Here is a 24,379-nt window from a genome sequence, read left to right as displayed (position 1 = left end):
TAATTTTGATTTTTTATTTATTAATAAATGACGACTAACTATTTAGTGCCAAACACTAAATCAATTAATGGAAATGTGTTTCATTCATTCGAAAAGATAAATGAAATATTCGCAAAGAATGACGGTAGAAGATATTATAGAGAACTTGAAAGTTCATGCTATGACTCTGATACTCCATATTTTGATGATAAACAAACTCATTTAAGAATTACAAATCCGGCTCATGATGTGAACCAATTAGGTGACACATATATTAAACGTAAAGTTAAAGCAACTCTAGTTTCAAATAAAGCTTTCACATGTGATGCCGCTTTTAAATGCATGCGTTTATTCGTTGGTTACAAATCATCAAATCAAAGCTTTAAACAATTAGAAGTAGAAACTGAAAGAGGTGATGCCGGTTATCTTCAGATGGATTGCGCCCGTGAATCTTTCGCATTTGCAACATATAAACCAAAATCAGAAAGGAAAGTTAAAAAGTTTGTTCATTCGTTATATAATAATGTTCAAAAATATGATAACTCTGTATGTGGTAAATATATTGACCCTTCAGAAGTTTTCAAGAACGCAAATAAAGAAGTTGATATCACTTTTGATATGATTATTCCGGTAAATGATTTGTTAGCATTTCAGGCGTTCGATGATTATCCTAAATCATTTGGTGATATCATTCTTAAATATTATGTTTTCAGGGATACTTTAGTATTTTGTCAGGTTGACCCGTTAAGAGTTGCTGATTTACAAAATTACGTTTATGAAAAGATAACTGATGAAAATTATGAAAAGATTATGAATCATGTTTATAAATATGATCGCAAATTCCAACAAATCGGACTTCCTGCCAAATTAATTACAAGCTTAGCCGCTACATCTGCTGACGCAACAGTTGATGACGTTATTATTTCATGCATAAAGATGGAAGTTTTAGAGGATAAATGTATTACACCAGGATATGGTTTAATTGAAGAATCAGTTAAAGCAATACCACGTTTATTCAGTAAGGAAGATCCATTCATGATTCCAGCTCAACATATTGACGTTCGTTCACTAAATGGAGGTTGCATCACTCCTGAAGGTATCAGCTCAGATTTCTCATACGCTCTTCATAATGTTACAAATGTTGTGTTAACATTTCCGAAGAATGCAATGCAAAGAACGTTTTAGAAAATCCAATGCTTCGAGGTCTTCAGGTCACTATAGATTCCAGAAACTTCCCCGATCAAGCGATGACCACAGTGGGCGACATATTCTTTACACGTATGCTTCAAGCTTCTGATTTAGATGGAGTGAATGAATGCACAGAAGAATACGAGGACTCATTAACTAGACCACTGAATGCAGATGATGGCACGCCAGCTAGAACATGGAAAGACCAAACTTCATTCTTATGCACTATTCCAGTTCAACGTAATGGAGCGGGTATATTCTTTGATGGATTAGAAACTTTCAACTCACAAGTTACAGTACAAGTGAAAGCTTATCCAATCATTCAGGGTGAAAATGACACTTACTGTTCAAAGGTGACAAATCCTCCTCAGGTTTGGTTTACTAGGACTACATATTGGACATGGACACCGGATGAAGGTTTGAAATATCATCCAACAGGTACACCACCGCAGTATAGAAGTTCATATGATGAAATATTGATGAATAGAAATGTTTAAAATTATAAATTTATTTTTGATTAAATGGATTTAAATTCATCCACCTCTTATGAAGAATTAGCAGGAGTATATAATACATACGTAGATGATATGATTAATGAAGCATTGAGTGATAATAGAAATGCTCTATCTAAGGAAAAATTAATGAAAATTCCATATTCTGAATGTTACTTAAATTCAATCACTGCAGCAATTGGTAAACAAAATAAAGGTAAAACATTAACGATATTAAAACAAATTATCATTATTGCTAACACTTCCCCCCATTCACATGTGTTAATTTATATCAACCGTTCAGGTTCACCTTCAGATGATACATTTGAATCTTTAAAGCATTTAATCAAAATTCCAATTATTTATTTATCACAAGAAGAAGCAGAAGATTATTTAAAAAACTTTTTAATGTATAAAGAATTATATAATACAATCAAGAAGCAAGGATTAGAGGATAAAATTATTGATAAACAACGGGATGAATTATTTGAAACACTTTCTATTTCAAATTTTGATAAAGAATTTTTGCATTCACTCATTTTTCTAGATGATGCAGTGAAATCAAAACTAATAACAAATGAGAAATCATATTTTAATCAGTTATTAACTCAATGTCGACACATTCAGTGTTCATTCTTTATGGCTGTTCAATATTTCAAAGCATTAAGCACAAACATTAAATCAAATCTATCAACACTTTTCATTTTCAGTGGGTTTAGTCGTCAACAGTTGAACGTTATGCTTTATCAAGTGAATTTACCAATGAGCATTAATGAACTTTACACACAATATCAGCAATTAGGTGAACATGGAAAAATAATAGTTGATTTAAATAAAGGATGTGTTAAATTTGATTAACTTTTTATAATTAATTTTTATTTTTTATTTATAATTAAACATGACAGAAATAGCAAATCTTTTACAGGTTCCATTAAAACAAGGGACAAACAAAAGGGGTGCATATAATAGAACTATGAAAGTTCCTGATGGAATGAAAGAATTAGTTCATATTGTTGCTGGTCTTCAAAAAGATGTTAAACAAATGAGAAATGTTTTAACATTACCAGAAGCTCAAGCATATGCCAAACGTCATGGTCCAAATTGGGAAGCACACGAAGCAGACATTACGGGTCCAAATGGAAAACCTGATGGTATAAATGAAGTTTTCGTTACTGATGGTCAAGGTAATATTAAAGTCATAAATGGTTACAAATTAACTATAACTGATTATCCTAAACGTAAAGCATATAATGAACGTTATCCTATGCAATTTGATGAAAATGGAAAAGCTGTTAAACAATACATTGGAGAAGGTGAAAATGGTCCAATTAATTCATACCGTCATAATCCATATTCTTATTTCAATGAAGAATTAAATGCTATTGAAGAGGGACCGGATGGATTACCACGATATTCTAACCAGTTTGATGGCCAATATGCAAATATTAGACCTGAAATTTCAGCTAAGAAATTCTTTAAAGTTGCTTTATTTGATCCAGTTTTCGCAAATGTTAAAGATGAACTTAAACAGCAATTCCAACCAATTATAGTAGCAAGAATTGCATCAGGTGCTTTATCTCAAGCATTCAAAGATTTAATTAAGAAACCATTATATCAGCAACGAGGTTTAACTTATGATTTAGTTAAGGAATCAGATAAAAGAAAATTTGAGAAATCAGATGATTATAAGAATGCAATTAATGAATATATTCGGTCTATTAATTTCGATGAAACAGCTAAAAATCAACTTCATGAACAAATACAGGGGATAATAGATTCAAAAGTTCCAGCAAAATAAAAAGTTTAAATATATTTTTTTATTCGAATATAAATGAGAAGACGTTTCACTAGTCAAAAGAACACTAACGCAAAAGCAGAGATTACGGTTGGTTATAACGTAAATGATGATAAATCACGAATTATTCAAAATGTTAAAGTTAATGTTAGCCCTGAATTAACAAGGTCAGCAACTCAACCAAATTTATTAACTCGTGACTTACCGAAGAATGAGGAGGAGCAAAATAAAGAAGATGGAGACCCAATCATTTTATCTGAACCTGGCAAAGAACCTGTTGAAATTCCCACTTATCCAACATACCCCCCACCTCTTTCATCAAACATCGAGAACCCATATAAAATAGACATTAATTCTGAATTAATGAAAATTTACCGTGATATAATAATTAATAATTATGATTCAATAATAAATTTAATTGACCAATCCGGTTTAATTATTTTACCTTATGAATCATTAATTCACATTATCGCCATTCTTTGTGATGTTCAAGATTCAGACGTTAAGATTCAATTTTTCATAGATGATGAGGTTTCATGCTGCGGAACAGTTGCAAAAATAAATCCTATAAAGGATATTAGCACAATTAAGATATCAAAGAATGGAACAACAACTGAACTTCATTTAACATATAATGATATTTATAATAAAATAGTTGATGAATATAAAATATCACTTGAAAAATTCTTTGTTAAGGCTATTTAATATTCAAGCATTAACATTATCGAATAATAATCCTTTGAATCATAATCAATAATAATTGACCTTTCACCAGTTTCTATCGTTTGTTTTATTTCTTTTTGTTCCCCACTATCCGGATCGGTCATTGTAATTGTTTTTGTTATAGTATCAGCTTTATCTTTAACTTCAATCTTTTTTCCATCGGGATATTTAAACCAAAATTCCAAAAATTCGATATTGTCAATCTGTTCATATTTTAATCTATCAATTACATTTTTAATACCATCTGAAAATCTTATGAAATGGTCATTATATGGGTTTGATTGAACTAAATTTGAATGAAGTGAAATATAACCTGTTGATGAATAAGACATCGACTCATATTTTCTGAAAACACTAAAATTTATAACATGAATGAATTTCTTATTCGTTGAATTTATGAATTCTTGAGGTAATCTTATTCTAGTTTTATTTATCACTGGAAAATAACGCTTTACCATATTTTTAATCGTAATAAAAAATGTCAATTATCAATATTATTTCGAATAATAGTTGTGAATTAAATTTAACAGTTAGCGGAATTTATAATGTTACTCTCGTTTCTGTGAGTGGTAAATTTAATCCCAATCTTTTAGACCCTTCAGATTATATATCATTTATTAAAGATGACCATGAAAAAACGTATGATATGTATATAAATAATGTGATAGCGAAATGGGATATTAACATGATTTTAAGTTATTTAAATGAATCATTTATCGTATAGTATGAAGAAAATTTTAAATCAAAACCCGATAAACTTTTTGAACTTGATGAAATAAATAACCTTATTAAATTTCCGCTGAAAATTAAATTTTGTTCTCCTCACCTTCGTTCATTGTTGGGGATATTAAATTTTGAAAAAGATGTTGGGGATGTTTTGTATTCTGACACTGGTTCCAATTTCATTTTAATCAAATGTGATAAAGTTAATACCCCAATGAGATTTTCACATCAAACATTAGACCCTAACTCTTACCCATCAATACAAAACATTTTATCCATCAACTTAAACACATTTTCTTTATCATATCCGTTTCAATTATCCGGGAATTCATTTATTCTTCATTCAAAAGATTTATCAAATATTAAATTTAGAATAACTGACCTATTTGATTGTGATTTAGAATTTATGAATGAAATATTATGGCAATTTCAAATAGAGAAAATAGCTGATGAGATAACAGATTAAATATTTATTTTTAAATCATAATAAATGATTAAACAACAGCAACCACAGCAACTTAAGGCGCAAAGCACCCAGGTCCTTCAAACCATTACATACGCCATATATGCATATAATTCAAAAATGGCAGAACAAACGCAAAGGTTGAAATATGGAGATTTGGAGATAGTATTGAAAAATGACCGTTTCGAATTCGTTTGCAAAGGTGGTGCAGTGATATCAAATATAAAAGAAATTTTATTTATGAATTCAAAAATTAAAGGAATAACAGATGATATAACATCAATTCCACCAGAAGAACAAAGATATTACGCATTAAATGCATTTCCTAAAGTTTTGAAGATTGGAAGATTTAATTTAAATGAGGAATTCATAGATGGTTTCCTAAATGACATAATGAAGAAAGCAGATAAGGAATATGTGGCTAGTGAATTAATGAAGAAGGCAAATTTGGTTTATGTTGATGAAAAAGATAATGAAATTAAAGAAAGGGTTGAATGGTATCATGAATGGGCATCGAAGATTTTTAAAACTAAAGCTGATACAGGATGGGGTTCAGGATGTTTAGACCTTAAAACAGATAAAACTTATGTTAACGAAATATACCAAAGTTTGATAGGAACAACAAAAAATATTGAAACTATTGTTGGTGACTTTTCTGTCAATGAAGAAAATAAATATTTTAGATGGCAGTTTGTACAGTCCTTAAAAAATGGTACACGGTGTAAATTCATTCCGAAAAATAACAATGAAATGTATGTAAGCTATAAAAAGAATGATGGAACACAAGTTAAAGTTCCATTAGACAACAACTGTTACTTAAACTTATATGGAGACGAACAAAAGAAATATTTAAGAGTTTATGAAATGGCAGATATGACATTGCCTGACCCAGCTCCAGCACCATATTATTATGACTATGGAGATGACGACAGAACACCACATGTAGATGAACAAAAGCTAACATTATATTTAGATTATTATAGATATAAAAGATATAATGCAATAGAAAAAACGAGAATAGTATATTATTATACAGATGACAGAAATAAATATTATAGTCAAGATTTTACCTACCCTGAAAACATAAGATTATATTATAAAAAATATTCTAACACAAACCAGAAGAAACCTGAAATAGTTGCACTATATTTTAAGTTCAAAAGAGACAATCCTATAATATCTCATATGTTTGATTTAATGAACCCAGTAGGTTCTATTTATACATCTATGGATGCAAGAGGTCCTCAAGTAATGTTTGGTGTTGGTGCATGGGAACAAATAGTCGACAGGTTTTTGTATTGTGCAAACTCTTCAAAGGAAACAGGTGGAAGTAAAACAATTTCAGGTGAAAATTTACCTGCACACAGTCACTACATAGATTTAAGTACATCTCAAGCAGGTTGGCATAAGCATAGATATTGGGATTGGTCAGGAATGACAAAAGGTAAAGGATATGATGTTAAAGATGACGTTAAGTTTGCTATAAATTGTTACTGGAGTGACACTCAGGGAGAAGGAAACCATACACATTTCGTTTCAGGATATACACAAACAACAGGACAAAGTAAAGAATACATGCCACCTTACATGACAGTTTACGCATGGTATAGAGTTCAATGAACGCTCAATGTTTGTGAAACAAACTTTAGAACGGACTGAAAGTCCTGAGCTACAAAAGAGCGAACGGCGTAATTTAAATTTTTATTTTAGTATAAATGAAGATTCTACCATATGGTGTTATTGGAAGAGATAAAGATGGAAACCCAATATTTGATCCAAAGTTAAAATTAAAGTTACTGACAAGACAACAACTTGAAAAGTTGCTGAAACCAAAACAGGATGAGAAAATAAAAAAAGAAAAAATTTAAATTATGTAATTTTATTTTTATCATAAATGACAAAATTAATTAAGCCAACTATTTCTAAATTAATGATACCAATGAAATCATTTCATGGAGTACTTATCCCAGGTTCTTCACAATTAGCCAGGGCAAGTGTTGTGACTCAAGGTGGAACGTTAGCGAATCCATTCAAATTATTAACTAAAGATGAAACTAATAAAATGATGATAAAATAACTAATAACAAAATTTTATTTCACTGTTACCATGTTACCATATGCTACCAGGTTAATTAACTTCTTTTAAAAATAATGACAACATGACATTTTGACAACAACACTGTAAATATGATGCAGTCCAAAAATAAAGTTAGTTTTAAAATTATTTTTATTTATTTTTTTATTTTGTATGTAAAGATAGTAATGTCAGTCGAAGCAAAAACATTCACTAACAAATATAATGGCGAAACATTCACAAAAGGCACTTATAACGATATTGAAGTCTTACGTAGAGACAAGGATGGTTACATTAATGCAACAAATATGTGTCAGCAGTTTAGGAAAGACTTTAGAAAGTTGTTGGAAAATAAGTCCTGGGAAGAGTATTATAAGGCATTTTGTGAAGAATATAGCAACCGCCGGAATTCAGACAGTTGCTTTTTATACAAAATTCATGCAGGAATTCCTGATGAAATCAAACAGGTTAGAGGAACGTATGTAGACCCAAGACTTATAAACTATATAGCAATGTGGGCTTCTCCAAAATATTGCATAGCAGTTGGAAAAATTATGGACTCCATAGACAAGAAAGTTCATGAGAAATTAGATGAAGAAGAACTCGAAGATACAGTAGAGAATGCTAAACACTTGTTTGAAGAAGAAGTTGGAAAAATGTGCGGAAAACAATTAGAACATGAACGTGAGAAATGTTATGGTTATAGAGATTCTCCATACGAACTAGACCAATGGGAACAAGAAGATTTAAAGAGAGAATTTAGAGAATATGAACTCGCTAAGATAGCATTAGAAACTGCAGAAAAGAAGTTAAAAGTTTGGGGTCGTTTTGTACAAAAATATTGTGAGTAAATGAGACAACATGACATTTTGACAACATCACTGGAAATATATTTTTATCGTTAATGGTTTCGTTAATGGTTTTAGGTTATTCAATAATTATTTATTTTTGAAGAACTGATGAGGTCACCGGGTCACCAGGTCACCAGGTAATTTAACTTCTCTGAAAAAATGAGACAACATGACATTTTGACAACATCACTGGAAATATATTTTTATCGTTAATGGTTTCGTTAATGGTTTTAGGTTATTCAATAATTATTTATTTTTGAAGAACTGATGAGGTCACCGGGTCACCAGGTCACCAGGTAATTTAACTTCTCTGAAAAAATGAGACAACATGACATTTTGACAACATCACTGGAAATATATTTTTATCGTTAATGGTTTCGTTAATGGTTTTAGGTTATTCAATAATTATTTATTTTTGAAGAACTGATGAGGTCACCGGGTCACCAGGTCACCAGGTAATTTAACTTCTCTGAAAAAATGAGACAACATGACATTTTGACAACATCACTGGAAATATAATGCAGCCCAAAAATAAAGTTAGTTTTAAAATTATTTTTATTTTTTTATTCCTATATAAATGACGGCAACAAACAACAACAGCAACTATATCGTTTCTGATGAAAAAGTTATTGATTCATTAGCTGAGGAATTAGTTGTGGCAGAAACTAAAACCCTCAACGAAAGAATTGGTGAAAACATGATTGATTTACATAACTACCTCAAACATGATGGAGGAAGAGGAAGGAAAACTGGTATGGCTTTATTAGTAAATAAAATTCCAAATTTAACGATTATAGATGTTGATATCAATAAATCATACAATGATGAACTTAAAGAAACAGTTAGAAAAGACATTTTATCAAAACTTTCGGATAAAGATGTTATCGTTAAAACCGCTTCAGGAGGTCTTCACATTTATTGCAACACTAATTTCTTCTATGCAGTTTCGAACAGAATGATTAAATGCTATTCCTGCAATGATTATGATATTGACATAATGACTTTTATGGATGATTCAAAGCGTTCTTTAGTAGTTATGGCTGATTCAAGAGTTCGCAAGAATGCAACAGAACCAATCAATACATACTCATTCATTCGTGGAAGTTATGATTCAACATTAACCAGAACAGTGAATGATATATTAAATGATTTGAATATTAAGGTAATAGTTGAACAAAAGAACGAAGAAATAAAGACTATCATGAATGAAAACAAAGATGTAAACATTGACGATAAACTTGCCCAGAGCATAGTTGATGGCATCTGTGATTTTGAAGTACATAATGACGGTGGAAACATGAATTTAGAAAAAGAAGTTACATTATTCACACTGTTTCAAGCAATTAATTCGTTACCTAATCATTTAATTAATGAAGCGTACGATAACGTTTATAACTTCTGCAGCTTAACAGAAAATGCAAAAAGTAATTTTGAAAAAACACGTAGTAGATATGCACATTTAATGACTTCTCCATTTGTTTTGGTGAAGATTCTAAAACTATATCAAAAGGAATATTATGATGAATATGTTTTACCTTTATTACGTAAGCCAAAAATAACATTTGATATCAAACTTGATGACTCGTTTTTGATAACAGATATTAGACATAAGGCTGAAAATCATCAGTATAAAAACAGTTCTGAAGTAATTGAGGATTTATCACGTGTAATCCGTTTTGTAGATTGTGGAAATAAATACTTCATTCAAAAGGACTACAATATCCACGACAAAATGAATCAAATATCATTCGTTCTTCAATCAAACATGAAAGAGTCACTTAAAATGATTAAATTATTTAAAGAAGAAGGTAAAACAATAACAGCATGGGATGTACTACTAAATCAATTGTCTTCATTAACCGTTAAGGGTGTTTGCTTTAAATCTGATTCCCCAGATGTTTTCTCAACGTTTCAAGGTTATAAATACAACGTTCTCGAAAAGCCTGATTACTCAAAAATTGAGATGTTTATGGATTTCATTAATGAAGCCATTTGTGATAATAATGATGAAGTGTATAAATACCTTCTCGGCTGGATTGCATCAATGATTCAACATCCTGGAATCAAGAATGAAACAGCAATTATTTTGAAAGGACTTCAGGGAACAGGTAAAAACAGATTCACAGACATTATTTCTGAACTTCTCGCCGGTTATTCATGTAAAAACATTACCGAAATAGGTGAGCTAACGGGTAATTTCAATTCAGTAGTTGAGAATAAAATGTTTCTTGTACTTAATGAACTCAAGAATGTAGGTGAAGATAGACTCGCAAACTTCAACGCTTTGAAATCAATTATAACGGATAATGAGATAAGAATTAATGAAAAGAATCAACCCAGAAGAACAACTCAGAATGTTGCCAATTTCATTTTCGTAACTAATAACGTTTACCCTGTCAAAATTGAAGTTGGAGACAGAAGATATGTAGTTTTAAGAGTTAATGGTAAATTTAAGGGTCAATTTGATTACTTCAAGAATTTGATGAATTCATGCACAAAGGAATTTTATGATAATTTACTGACGTATTTTATGCAATATGACCTTTCATCATTTAATGTACGAATCATACCGATGACTGAAGCCAAACAAGATTTAATTGAATTATCAACAAATCCTTTAGATGTATGGATAAATACACATTATGATGAATTGTGTGTAGGTATGACGTGTAAAAATGCTCTATTCTTCAAACCATCAGACATGAAAGACAAGAATTTCCAAATGAGTATTAAGGATAAATGTGATAGGAAACAAAGAAAAATAGATGGTAAACAGACATGGTATTATGTTTTGAAAGAAGAAATGAAAGGATTATATAAACAGGTTGAACCAAACGATAATGAGGATTCATTTACTGACGATGAAATACCTGTAAATGAAGCTTTATAAAGTGTGATTTGAATTTATTTTTACATTAATCCTTTCATACCTGTTGTCAAAATGTCATGTTGTCTCATTTTTTCAGAGAAGTTAAATTACCTGGTGACCTGGTGACCCGGTGACCTCATCAGTTCTTCAAAAATAAATAATAAGTGCCTTCCTCCTTTCATACCTGTTGTCAAAATGTCATGTTGTCTCATTTTTTCAGAGAAGTTAAATTACCTGGTGACCTGGTGACCCGGTGACCTCATCAGTTCTTCAAAAATAAATAATAAGTGCCTTCCTCCTTTCATACCTGTTGTCAAAATGTCATGTTGTCTCATTTTTTCAGAGAAGTTAAATTACCTGGTGACCTGGTGACCCGGTGACCTCATCAGTTCTTCAAAAATAAATAATTATTGAATAACCTAAAAACATAACGATAAAATAACTGATAACAAAATTTTATTTTTATATAAATGAATACCCCACAAGCTCAAAATTTACCACGAATCATAACAAGGGAGGAAATGATAAAAATGATGCAAGAACTAATTAAAAAACAACAAACCACGAAAACCGAGAAGATGAGGAATAAAAATTAAATTTGGATTGAGTTTAAAAATTCATCTTTATTAAATTCATCTCTTCCAATCAATTTATTTATTCTATTAAATTCTTTTATTTTTGCTTCACTCAGTTTAAGGATTGAACGGTAAGTTTCTAATTTTTCGATTATTTCTTTCCTCTCTTTCTCGTTTTCAGCCCCACCACATTGCGGCTTCTTTTTATAATAGCATATTTTTGATTTAATTTTGTTTAGTTTCTTTTTATATTCATCATCTAGACTCTTGGCTGCTTCGTTGTCACTCATTTCTTACAAAATAAAAAAATTAAATATTATTTAAATATAATGGAGTAATAAAATAAATCGGAATTTCTATTAATTTATTGTCAACTCAACTAATACATTACCGTTAATATATCTAACAAATTCAGCTATTGTGTCAAATCTTCGTCTTCTTTTTGTCATTGATTTATCAGTTTTTCCATAATCGAGATGAATCAAAACTTTATCCCCTTGTTTAAAATTCATGAGCCCCGAATTAATTTGTTCACGTTTAACATCATTTAACCTTTCCATTTGCTTTCTAATATATTCCCATTCTTTTGAAATATCATTTTTCATTTCCACTGGTTTCATGTTTATAGTTCTATGCCATGTATTATTGTAATAATATACTAACTGCTGTATGATGGAGTCATGATTTCCATCCCAGTATATCTGACCGTTAACCCCTAACGCATCTCTAAGAGTTCTCATTACCGCATCAACTATTTTATTATGAAACGTATATGGAGAGAATGAAAAGTAAAAATTAATTTGTGGGAAATAATGAGCCATAGCTGCCTGAAATCCTTTATCACCATCACCCCTTATATTATCTACTCTTTCATGATCTAGTAAGTATTGAATAGCTCTTCTTGTTTCCTGTTCTGTTTTCCCTTTCACCGGAATGCAATATAAATATCTAGTGTTAATGTTAATGGCAATAAATAAGTAACGTTTCCTTTTGAATATTCTAAATGATCGATTTCGTATGAATATGGATATGGTGCAAATGAAGGGCGACTAAATTTTTCCTTTAACGGTTGAATTTTTGGGTCAGTTGGTTTATTTAATATTTGAAATCCTTTTTAAAATCTTTTTGCTTCTTTAATGTTTGAAATGGATATAATAAAGTGAATGATGAAGGATTAACTGAAGGAGGAGGAGGTACTACTGTTGGAGGTTTTGGTGTTCAAGTGGTTTAATTTTATCTGCTTTGATTTTGGATTTCATTCCCCCCTTCATTAATTCTGGATGTATTCTATTCATTTGTTTTAAATATACTGTATATAAAGGTTTGATATACTTTCCCGCTTCGAGTTTATGTTGAAGGATGAATTCCAAAAGTTGATCTTCATTTAAAAGTTGGGCTGAATGTGGTTTAACTAATGAATCATAAATTAAAGCTTGTGCATCATTTATGGTCTAAAGGACTTGGGCGTTTTGCATCTTTAGCTGTTGAACATTTGGTTTTTGCGGCTCAGGATTATATAATTTATATAATTCATCAATATCTTCTTCTGTTAATACTTTATTTTTGAAATCGTTCAATTGTTTAAGTTGCGATTTAGTTTTTCCCTTTGTATATTCATTATTTTTAATTTTGTCTTTAATTTTAGAAATTATATAATCATGATATTTCAAAATTCCATTTTTATAATATGGATAATAATATTCCATATCATCACCCGTTATATTTTTATCATGTTTTTGGAGATATGCTTTTAAATCATAATAATCAAGAAAATTTTGATTAAATACTAAATCATCAATTAAAATTTTTAAATCTACATTATCCATTTATATAAAAATAAAATAAATGTTTTAGGGGTGCCCACCTCTTTGATCAAGAATCAAAACCATTATTAACGGTTCCTTTTGTCTCTTCTATGGCATTTCATTAAAAATAAAATTTTAAATTGTATTAAATAAACGGCATACAACATCCATTTTCACAACATACAGCCTTAGTGTGTGCTCCTGTTAATGCAGTCTTACCGATTGTTAAGCGAGTCATTGACCTTTTTTAAGTTGTAAATTAATATTCTGACCATCAAATATCACTTTATCATTTATTATATCCAAATAATTTTTAGGTGTTAATTGTTTATTTTGTCGTAAACTAACACCTTTCATTTTTTGTGCAATCTTTTTAAAATCACCTCCATCAATTGAACCGTTGAATGATGTATAACACTTAGGGCATAAAGCAACCATGTTATCACCTTGTTTCTCAATTGCTAAACCCAATAACTTCTTCTCATGTGCTTTTTCTTCAGCTTTATTCTTTAATTTAGGTTTCAATTTCTCATCAAAACAGAAGAAATCAAAAGGTGCGAATTTGAAAATGTTTTTATCATAAAATTGTTTATCGGTAACAATTGCTTGAAATGCTTGAGTGTTAGGAAGATTTGGGTCGCCAGCGATTGCCCAATAAGATGAATCAGTATCACCTTCAATGAAATGAAACCGATTAACATTCATGCATTTATACATAAAATCATAAATGAAAACCAAATACCAGTATTTAGCATTATCTAAAGTGAAGAATGCCTCTTGTAAACATGTTCACATCTATAAAATCTATCTTTGAGCATCACTTGATACGTATCCTCTCCTATTTCTCTTATGTTTTTAAACTTATTTGGCATACATGCAACGCGTGCCTTCTGTGCATTCATTATTTTAGTCTTTGTGTAATTTTGTGTATTCATTGCATCGTAACCATATGATCCATTAAGTGAAATCTTGCAAAATAAACTTTTTCCTTTATTTCCTTCTAATTCAGCCTTTTGTCTTTCGTTCATAAATTCGTTCGCAAATTCATTAAAGCAAGTGTTTTTAGTAAATGTTAAAATTGATTGAATGTCATCGATGATAAAATTAAACCTGTCTATTAGATACCAAAGATAATAAGAAGAAAATGGTTGATATTGGTTATGTGTTGATGCTAACTGAGTTAATTTTCTCTGTTTCTGGTCAACCGGTAGATTGTTTGATTTCATGTAATTATACATAAAACTGCCAATTGTTTTTTCATCTGTGATAATATCTAAGTTTCTTATTATCGGTAAAAAGTTTATGTAATCATTAATGTATTTTTCATCAATGTGACCCTTTACTTCAGCCACGAATAAAGTATTTTTATTTCTAATTATTCCCAATGCTTTTGCTTTCTTTGTTGCTGTATCACAAATGATAACACCATTCAATCTTCCCGGCATATACATTTTATGGTTAGTATATTGAATGAAATCATGAGGATTAGATGAAAATGATGAAGGATATAATGAATTAAAATCAACACCAACGAAATGAGTCATAATGTTGGTGGTGTCCTCATTTGATACAGTTTTAGTTTCTGGATTATATGAAAGTTTATTAATGTGCGTGATTCCTTTAAGATTTACTCTATGTTGAACATTTGATAAACCACCAGTAATTCCATTACGGAGAATGTGATAAGCTTCAACTGAATCTAAAGTCATTGGTAAATTATTTTTTAATGCATAATTTCTTAAATTGATTCTTAAACGTTGAACATCTTCATCTTTATTTGATTTTACGACATTGCAATAACAACACATTAACTGACAATTTTCTTTGGTATGTGGTTTTTCATTATCGATTCTATCCAATGTTGGTTTATTTGCATATGTAAACGCTTTACCACACATTTTGCATTTAGATGAAAGGATTAAATCGTGATAGTATTGAAAATCATCCATTGAAACATTATTTTAATATCTCTTTCTGCTTTTTCATCTTGTTTCTTATATGATTCAATTTTATATTTCCAATACTTTTTCGTTAATTCAAAACTTGATTCTATCTCTTCCTCGGGATATTTTTCATTAGGATTAAAGTCTTTATATGCTAAAGCGTAACGAATCATTGAAGCATTCGATGATAAAGAAAGATTATGAAGCATATCAATTTTATAAACAAATGTTTCTTCAATAATTTTATCAATTGGGTCAATCATAATTTCAACATCTTTATTGCAATAATGAATAAAATATTCTAATCTATTCTTAAATTTTAGCATCATTGAGATATATTTGATAATCACTATCTGATATAGTTTCTTGAGTTAATGCTGAATAAAATGAATCTCGAGTGAATGGTTCCACTTTATATAATTCTTCTTCGTAATTTTCCCATGTGATGAATTGATAAGGGAAAAAGGATTTAACACGTAATTTATTGTTTCCGAAATCTTGAGTGAATTGGTCTAATGTCCCACCCGCTATATAATTTCTGATGTCAATAAATCTCAATTCATATGGAACGTTTGTTTTCTTTACAATGATTTGCTTAAATTGTGAAGATGAACCCAGCATTGATTTTATTTTCCATTTTGCAGTGTTTAAATCATGAAGAATTAAATTTAAATCAAACTTTCCCGAATTAAAACCTATGATATTCACTTTATTGAATTTCATCTAGAAGTTCTTTAAATGCTTCCTTCTGTTTTTCATTTAATGTATGAGACAAAGTCCCACCGTTTGTGGCTTCAATAATTCTTCATATTGTTCAATATTTGATTTAGCAACTAATGAACAGGTTGAAAATAAAAACTCAATCCAATCAGAAATAAAAGAATCACTCGAAGTTAAGCAAAATTCCTCGTATATGTTTTATCATTTAATTTAACCGTTGATGATACCATGAATGGTTTTAAGTAAGCGTTCAAAGTTGCACACTCAGAAAGTTGTAATTCTTCTTTAGTCTCTAATGTTTCAAAGTCAAAAGTAATATAATATCTTGTCGGTTGATAATATTCCTGTAAATTATGAGCTAATAACCACTGATATATCTTTTGTTTCGTAATATGTGGTGCATATGGTTGCTGTGTCTTTTGCAACTGAACGTCTTGAATTAATCTCCCATTATTTTCTTTACATTTCTCACAATGCTTTAAAAATCTTCTTTGGTTTTTCCTTTCTGGATCATCGCGGATAGAATAAACTTCTTCTTTACAATATGGACAAACTTTATAGCCGGTGAGTGCTTCTACGTCTGTTATTCTGTCAGCGTGAAGTTTTCCACATGGACTCTGTGTTAATAAAATATTTACTGTTTCAAATTCTGGATCTATCATTATTGATTCCACTAATGGAAAGTCTACCTTATTTATGTCCACGTCTTCTGGTTGAGGATCACAATAATAGAAATCAATATTAACATTTAACATTCTCGCTAATCTCTCACTTTCTGATGAAATGTCAAACCCTTCATATGCATCTATTGCTTCATTTAAATAGCTTCTACGAGTTTTAGGATTAACACCATCAGGAATGTTATAGAAGCGTTTAAATAACCTTCTACCTTCTGCTCTAATTTGATTATCATTCATTTTAGCTGTTCCGTTTTTGTTCATTTATGTAAGAAAAAAATATCATTAAATAAATAAAAATAAAGTTTATTTTTTAAAGTCCATAAAATGAATTAAGAACACATAAATTTTTATCATCTGCGACGTGACGAATACATTTTAATTTACTCAAGAATGTGTACCCTGATACATTAAATCTAATTCCTGTCTTATTTAATTTCACAACTTTGAAAAGGAATGTATGAATAGCTATAAAATGATGAGAAGATGTTTTATGGATTGCTTCCATTTTTTCTGAAATAAATGAATAAATATAATGTTTATACGTTTTCATATCTTTTATATTCTTAATAACGAATGGTATAGACCTTTCCACTTCATCTTCCTTCGGTGCTGTTCTTTCATATGAAACATTATTGGTATCTTCAATAATGAAACCACAATCACACAAAATTTTATAGGTTCCAATGGTTTCTTTTGATATTTTATCTAATAAATCAAAAACTTTATCAACACCTGTACATTTATTTAAATAATAATTTGTGTAAATATCATGATCTTCTTTCTTAATCGTATTAGTTGCATATGTCACGTTTTTAGTGCTTTTTTGAATTTTTTGGAATCTAAAGGTGGTGAAAGTAGGATACAAGGGTATTCTTCATTATCAATAAATTGTAACTTATGTTTACGAATAAATTTACTACCTTCTTCTGAAAGTGTTTCATCTATTTCACCATCTAATAAATTTTGTGTTGATTCTGAGACATAATTTTTATATCTTTCTTCATGAGATTTCTGAACTTCTGATTCTGAAGCTGGGATATTCATTAAACCCTCTACTTCATTTTCATTATATTTTTCAACTTCTCTTAATTCCTTAATTTTTTCATCTATTTCATCTCTTATTTTTTCCAGTCTTTCAATTTCATCATATTCATTATCTTTAATTCGTTCTTCATAATATTCAGGGAAAACATCAGGTTCTTTAGGTTTTTCTTTTTTAGAAGTGGGATATAAGAAATTTATAACATCATTTTTATTCATTTTTCCATCATAATCAAACTCATTTAAAAACTCCGCGAATTTTTTACAATTTCTTAAATAATATTTATCAACCTCATAACCCGCCTCCTCTAATATATCCTTTATTTCCTCATTTGTGAATCCCAATTTTTTAACGTTGTTAGTTTTGACGCTCATTTCATTAAAAATAAAAATTCTTTATCATTATATTTATACCTCATTAGCTTATTTTGGCTTTCATATTCATTTAATAATTCACAATCTTTATTTTTAAATTGAAGTTTAATCCATTCAGGATTTAAACAATGTTTAATTAATCGCGGAATATCTGACATCATCTATATATATATAGCTTCTTTTATTTTTCATTACATTATGTATGGGCTGAGTGTAAATGTCTTACAATTTTGAATATTTTTAAATCTTGATTTATTTGTAAACGTAAGAATAAAAACCGTAAGAATCATACATTTTTTACTTCATATGTTAAAAAAAATGATACAAAATCGTTCAATATTGTATGAATTCTTACGTTTTCAAAAAAAGTCACACAACCCGTTATATATACTACTCAACTCTTCACCAAACATTTTCCTCCAATCATGATATATGGCTCCAAAATCATTCAAATTGTTGTATTCATTAGTTAGTATCCATAATTTCGGTACCAAGGGTCTACGCCCCTCGGAACCAAAATTACTAGAATTTACAAAAACCGTTTGACACGTAAAATACATTTGACATTTACAAAAAATAAAAAAATTTTAAAAAATAAACTTAAAAATTAACGTTAAAATTTTTGACACTTTACAAAATAAAAAAATAATTTTTTTAAAAATAAACTTAAAAATTAACGTTAAAATTTTTGACACTTCACAAAATAAAAAAAATAATTTTTTAAAAATAAACTTTAAAAAATTAACGTTAAAATTTTTTATTTATTTTTTTTATCATAGATTTTAACACCCAGAGTTAAAAAAATAATCTTTTTAAAATAAATTAACTCAAAAATTTTTTAATTTCTGTGCAATATCTGGATTGAACTTTTTTAATACTAATGATAATTTCTTTATCATATATGATATTAAATTTTTTTCAATTTCTCGATTATAACAATCTTCAAAAATGTCACCTAAAACTAATTCCAAAAATATAATCCCCAGTGACCATATCAAGCTTGTTGAATTCAATTTGCAAATATGTAAAAAGATTTCTGGTCCAATATATCTAATGTCAAGATCATTACCTTCATGATTTTGGATTATAATTGATCCTTTCATTCTATTCTGAACTGCATCATCTTCTTTCAAAATTATAATATTATATGGAGTAATGAATTTGGTGGCAGATTTTTGTTTCCAAAATTCATACAATACACCAAACATTATTGATTTTAATGAGATTTCATTTAAAAGAACTGTTTGTGTATTGATTATCGAACTTAATCTAAATGCCTTGTTTTCATTGATTAATTGATCAACAACTTCTTTCGAGAAAAAATTCGGATTTGGAATGATTTCACTATTTTCATCATCTGAGATAAAATTTTCGTTTGAATTTATTGCATCTGAACCATTGTCATCATTTGGAATGTTTTCTTCATCTGAAAGAAAATTCTGATTTGGATTTCCTGCATCTGATCCATATTCATCATTTGGAATGTTTTCTTCATCTGAAAGAAAATTCTGATTTGAATTTCCTGCATCTGATCCATATTCATCATTTGGAATGTTTTCTTCATCTGAAAGAAAATTCTGATTTGAATTTCCTGCATCTGATCCATATTCATCATTTGGAATGTTTTCTTCATCTGAAAGAAAATTCTGATTTGAATTTCCTGCATCTGATCCATATTCATCATTTGGAATGTTTTCTTCATCTGAAAGAAAATTCTGATTTGAATTTCCTGCATCTGATCCATATTCATCATTTGGAATGTTTTCTTCATCTGAAAGAAAATTCTGATTTGAATTTCCTGCATCTGATCCATATTCATCATTTGGAATGTTTTCTTCATCTGAAAGAAAATTCTGATTTGAATTTCCTGCATCTGATCCATATTCATCATTTGGAATGTTTTCTTCATCTGAAAGAAAATTCTGATTTGAATTTCCTGCATCTGATCCATATTCATCATTTGGAATGTTTTCTTCATCTGAAAGAAAATTCTGATTTGAATTTCCTGCATCTGATCCATATTCATCATTTGGAATGTTTTCTTCATCTGAAAGAAAATTCTGATTTGAATTTCCTGCATCTGATCCATATTCATCATTTGGAATGTTTTCTTCATCTGAAAGAAAATTCTGATTTGAATTTCCTGCATCTGATCCATATTCATCATTTGGAATGTTTTCTTCATCTGAAAGAAAATTCTGATTTGAATTTCCTGCATCTGATCCATATTCATCATTTGGAATGTTTTCTTCATCTGAAAGAAAATTCTGATTTGAATTTCCTGCATCTGATCCATATTCATCATTTGGAATGTTTTCTTCATCTGAAAGAAAATTCTGATTTGAATTTCCTGCATCTGATCCATATTCATCATTTGGAATGTTTTCTTCATCTGAAAGAAAATTCTGATTTGAAAGATTTTCCATCATTTCTTTTGTATGTTGCTCAATTTTTTTGATTAATTCAATTATTTCTGGATCTGCTATCGGAATTATTGAATCTATATCATCAATTTCTGAGTCTTCTCTTTTTTCAGGTAATAATATGCAAAGATTTTTCGGATCTCTAATACGACTTAGTGCAACGTACAGCATTCCATGCTCAAAGAATTTATCGCGAAAGTCAATCACAACACGGTCCAGAGTTAATCCCTGACTTTTGTGTATTGTGCCAGCAACTACTGTTTTCAGAGGGATTTGCTTTCTTTCAATTATTAAGTTTGACAGATCTTTTGGAATTTTGATTTTTGGAATGATGGCCTTTTCTCCATTTTCGAACTCCACAATTGCAGCTTCTCCTGCTCTTCCAATGATCCAGCATCGTTTGTTTTTCACCAAACCGTCATGCGTGTTTAAATTTCTAAGCAAACTCATTGGCATACCATAAAGTAATTTAACAACTGGATTTGGAAGATCAGCAAACTTCCAATTCCTTACCATATCAGCTAATTGTCCTTTATCAATTCTTATCTCGCTTTTTTTCTTATTATCTTCTGTCTGTATATTCGTTATGGCGTATATTTTTCCAAAATCTAATGACTTTTTTGCTTCTTCCGGATTTGCTTGGTTTTGACAATAATCATAAATAGAATTTAACTTCATAATTTCAACTTCTTCGTTGACTTTATTAACTAAATTGTTAGTTGCAGCAATCCATTGAATTTTCAGTGGAATTTTATTTCTCATATCAACTCCGTGTAATAAGAAATCTAATGCCGTCTTTGGGTCATCTGTCACAGTTATATCCTTCAAATCACTCCATTTCATATCACCTACTTCATTATTTGCAACTTTAATTAAGAAGTTATTATATTCTTTGTTGGAACAACGCATTGGCATTGATAATCCATACATCTTCACCATATTCCACCATGAACATTTTGTAATCAATTTTTCACTCAATGAATACTTGCTATTTGGGATAACAGGGGGTAATTGCAAAAAGTCACCAATAAAAATCATTTTCTTCCCTCCGAATGCAGGTTCTTTTTTCAATTCATCTCCCTTGCAATCTTTCCTTGACATTAAGAATCTTAAAATGAAATATATTTTCTCTGCAATAGTATGCGTTAACATGGAAACTTCATCTATCATTATAACATCTGCCTTTTTTATTAAGTAACCTTTGTAACTGTCTTTTCCAATTAATGAACTATAATCATCAAAATTTTCTTCAATATCACATTTCAATCCAAATAATGAGTGTGCTGTGCAACCATTTTCATATTGACACGCTGCTATTCCAGTTGTACCACATATTAATACATCTTTCTTTTGGTTTTCCAATTCTTTGATTAATTCCTTGCAAAAGTAAGTTTTCCCAGTTCCGGCGCGACCTTGAATAAAAATTAATTGATCTCTATCCCAATTTTTCAAAATATCCTTCATTACAAAAGCTTGTTGTTCATTTAAATCTGATAAATCTTTCTGATTTTTTTCTTTATTTTGTTCCAATTTGTATAAATGATCGTAATTCACTAAAAATTGTGGAATACACTTTGCCTTTGCATACTTGAACTCCGAATATAAATGCATATATAAATTGTCGATTGTCTTTTCTTCTAAATCTTTCATTAATTCATTTTGGAATTTTAATGTCAATTTTTCTATATTGATGCCTTGAATTGAAAAATTTACCAACATTTGACGTAAAATATATCCAAAGTATCCATTTTTTATTCCCTCTTTCAAACAAATTTTTGCTTCTTTTCCTGATTCAATTAATCTCAATGATTCTGCTGCTTTTAAAAAAGATTCTTTTCCCATTATCAAATCATTATAGGAATAGCCTGGCACTTTTTCTAAAATTAACCTTAAACAAAATAATTCTGTGTTCTGGTATGGTACTAATTGTAAGGCGAATACACATTCTTTTGTCCTTCTATACACCCATCTTTTTGTTTTATCATCTGTTCCATTACCTTCATCTTGAATTGCTTCAATTTTTGCTGGTTTATTTGGAGATACTATATATCTTTCATAGTATTCCACAAATGCCAAATTTCTGAATTCTTCTGTTTTTGGCCTGCTAAAATATCTTAATAAATAGCTCAAAGTATCATCAATTCTTTTCAACAAATCTTCTTCACTTTCATCAGCCTTTTCAACTATCTTTCTATCTCCTTCTAAATGAAAATTTAGTAATTCTACTTTTGGAAACATACCATAGTTATGATATCCTGCTAATGTTCCGAAAGCCTGGCAAGAACTTGTTATAATTGATGCACCATATTTGTGTAATTGGTCTTTTTCTTCAACTTCTTTTTGTATAAATCTTAACTGAGATTGTAATGATACTTCAGCTGAATCACTAAATTTTGTTACATATTTAGTAATATATAGAATGCAATCATTTGAAGTAACTATTTCAATCTCATGATGAGCTCTCCATAATGTAAGAATCTTTAAATTATGAGGTACTATTTTAACTTCTTCTGCCGACCTTTTATAATGAACTCTTCCATTAATAATTTCTGTTTGATCTCTTACTTCCTTAGGAAAACCCATAGTGCATTTTCCCGTTGTTTTATCTTTACATCTATTTGTGCAACCATGAATCTCATATTTGTTGATAAGAATCTTCAAATCATTAAATTTATCTAATTGCCTGATATCATTAGTTTTCGGATACTGTGTATTTATAACATCATCCAACTGATTGACATTCTGTGTATCTAGTGTGGTCCACAATAAGATATGCGTGTGCGGATAGCCTCTCTGCTGAAATTCGTCACGCCATAGTAAAGCATTAACATCACCGAAAATTTTTGAATCTTTCAAGAATTTGATAAAAGTTTTTCTCCTTTCATTATATATAAGCATAATGTTTGCTGCATTTGTATTTGCTGAACAGCGATCTAATGCTATGTTTTCGATCCATCCTGGATTACATGTTATTGTTATAAAAAGTGTGGGCTGACCATATTTTGTGGACAGTAAGATGACTTTCTTTCCTATCTTTTTCCAATATGCTGGCCCATTTGTAAAGCTTGACGGAATATATGTTGTTGTTCCTTCATTTTCTTCGGGGTTGTCACTTTTCTTCTTCACTTCACTTTCTCTTCTTAAATTTATTTGCCGATAAAAAGCGTTTTCAATTCTGTGATGTAAATCTCTCCCGAAAATACTGCATATATACTCTTCTCTTAAATATCCCAATTTATGTATCCAATGAGAATTTGGCTGCATTAGCAATGAACACGCTGTTCTCCTCATATGTTTATATGACCATTCTTCATTGTTATTTAATCGTCCACAACCTCCGTGACCGTTCCAAAAAATTAGTGGGAACGCCAATTGATCGTATAAAGCTGACAAATACGGAACTATTTGTGGATGATAAAAAATTTCTCCATTTTCATTTTTTTCTATTTTGTCAGCATATTCTTTTGAATTTCTTTGTAAATTAGATGTTTCTCCGATTATTGCTATATTAATTCCTTCATCACTTTTTCCTTCCATGAATGCATTCATTTTTGAGTAGGTGACAAAAGTGCATACTCTTAAACAACCGTCGGATTTCCGGGTGAAATCGTGACACACTTTCGTCTTTCGTAGGCAGTGGTGGTTGTTACAAAAGGTAACT

At 29.7% G+C, this 24,379-nt stretch overlaps 9 protein-coding genes and 4 pseudogenes across 13 annotated transcripts, besides 2 other annotated features; 6 read left to right on the top strand and 7 right to left on the bottom strand.

Moving 5' to 3' along the window:
- Nucleotides 1–27: 27 nt before the first annotated feature.
- TVAGG3_0531570 lies at nucleotides 28–1,664 on the top strand (annotated as a pseudogene). The gene has a single exon. A coding segment is annotated over exon 1 (1,637 nt).
- A 150-nt stretch (nucleotides 1,665–1,814) lies between these two features.
- Nucleotides 1,815–18,312: a mobile genetic element.
- TVAGG3_0531560 (uncharacterized protein) lies at nucleotides 2,632–2,963 on the top strand (the record flags this gene model as incomplete). The annotated part of the gene is made up of 1 exon (XM_051237600.1): nucleotides 2,632–2,963. A coding segment is annotated over one exon (332 nt), but the record flags the coding sequence as incomplete, so codon positions are not given.
- TVAGG3_0531550 (uncharacterized protein) lies at nucleotides 3,490–4,158 on the top strand (the record flags this gene model as incomplete). The annotated part of the gene is made up of 1 exon (XM_001581940.1): nucleotides 3,490–4,158. The coding sequence occupies one exon, from the start codon at nucleotides 3,490–3,492 to the stop codon at nucleotides 4,156–4,158; it is 669 nt and encodes a 222-aa protein (XP_001581990.1).
- Nucleotides 5,390–6,982, top strand: TVAGG3_0531540 (phage tail repeat-like family; the record flags this gene model as incomplete). Its single annotated transcript, XM_051237599.1, has 1 exon — nucleotides 5,390–6,982. One exon carries the CDS (start codon nucleotides 5,390–5,392, stop codon nucleotides 6,980–6,982), a length of 1,593 nt encoding a protein of 530 aa, XP_051095423.1.
- Nucleotides 7,625–8,287, top strand: TVAGG3_0531530 (uncharacterized protein; the record flags this gene model as incomplete). Its single annotated transcript, XM_051237598.1, has 1 exon — nucleotides 7,625–8,287. The coding sequence occupies one exon, from the start codon at nucleotides 7,625–7,627 to the stop codon at nucleotides 8,285–8,287; it is 663 nt and encodes a 220-aa protein (XP_051095422.1).
- On the top strand, nucleotides 9,294–11,177 carry TVAGG3_0531520 (uncharacterized protein; the record flags this gene model as incomplete). Its single annotated transcript, XM_051237597.1, has 1 exon — nucleotides 9,294–11,177. The coding sequence occupies one exon, from the start codon at nucleotides 9,294–9,296 to the stop codon at nucleotides 11,175–11,177; it is 1,884 nt and encodes a 627-aa protein (XP_051095421.1).
- TVAGG3_0531510 lies at nucleotides 12,041–13,002 on the bottom strand (annotated as a pseudogene). Its single transcript has one exon. A coding segment is annotated over exon 1 (962 nt).
- TVAGG3_0531500 (uncharacterized protein) lies at nucleotides 13,183–13,557 on the bottom strand (the record flags this gene model as incomplete). Its single annotated transcript, XM_051237596.1, has 1 exon — nucleotides 13,183–13,557. One exon carries the CDS (start codon nucleotides 13,555–13,557, stop codon nucleotides 13,183–13,185), a length of 375 nt encoding a protein of 124 aa, XP_051095420.1.
- Nucleotides 13,682–14,438, bottom strand: TVAGG3_0531490 (annotated as a pseudogene). Its single transcript has one exon. A coding segment is annotated over exon 1 (757 nt).
- Nucleotides 14,511–16,063, bottom strand: TVAGG3_0531480 (annotated as a pseudogene). The gene has a single exon. A coding segment is annotated over exon 1 (1,553 nt).
- On the bottom strand, nucleotides 16,631–17,140 carry TVAGG3_0531470 (uncharacterized protein; the record flags this gene model as incomplete). Its single annotated transcript, XM_051237595.1, has 1 exon — nucleotides 16,631–17,140. A coding segment is annotated over one exon (510 nt), but the record flags the coding sequence as incomplete, so codon positions are not given.
- Nucleotides 17,684–18,139, bottom strand: TVAGG3_0531460 (uncharacterized protein; the record flags this gene model as incomplete). Its single annotated transcript, XM_051237594.1, has 1 exon — nucleotides 17,684–18,139. The coding sequence occupies one exon, from the start codon at nucleotides 18,137–18,139 to the stop codon at nucleotides 17,684–17,686; it is 456 nt and encodes a 151-aa protein (XP_051095418.1).
- Nucleotides 18,313–19,122: 810 nt separating the features above from the next.
- TVAGG3_0531440 (G-quadruplex DNA unwinding) lies at nucleotides 19,123–24,267 on the bottom strand (the record flags this gene model as incomplete). The annotated part of the gene is made up of 1 exon (XM_001581939.2): nucleotides 19,123–24,267. One exon carries the CDS (start codon nucleotides 24,265–24,267, stop codon nucleotides 19,123–19,125), a length of 5,145 nt encoding a protein of 1,714 aa, XP_001581989.2.
- Nucleotides 24,268–24,271: 4 nt separating this feature from the next.
- Nucleotides 24,272–24,301: a mobile genetic element.
- Nucleotides 24,302–24,379: the final 78 nt, after the last annotated feature.

This window comes from Trichomonas vaginalis, chromosome II, assembly GCF_026262505.1.
Source record: "Trichomonas vaginalis G3 chromosome II, whole genome shotgun sequence".
Taxonomy (NCBI): domain Eukaryota; phylum Parabasalia; order Trichomonadida; family Trichomonadidae; genus Trichomonas; species Trichomonas vaginalis.
This window is presented reverse-complemented; position numbering and strand designations above follow the sequence as displayed.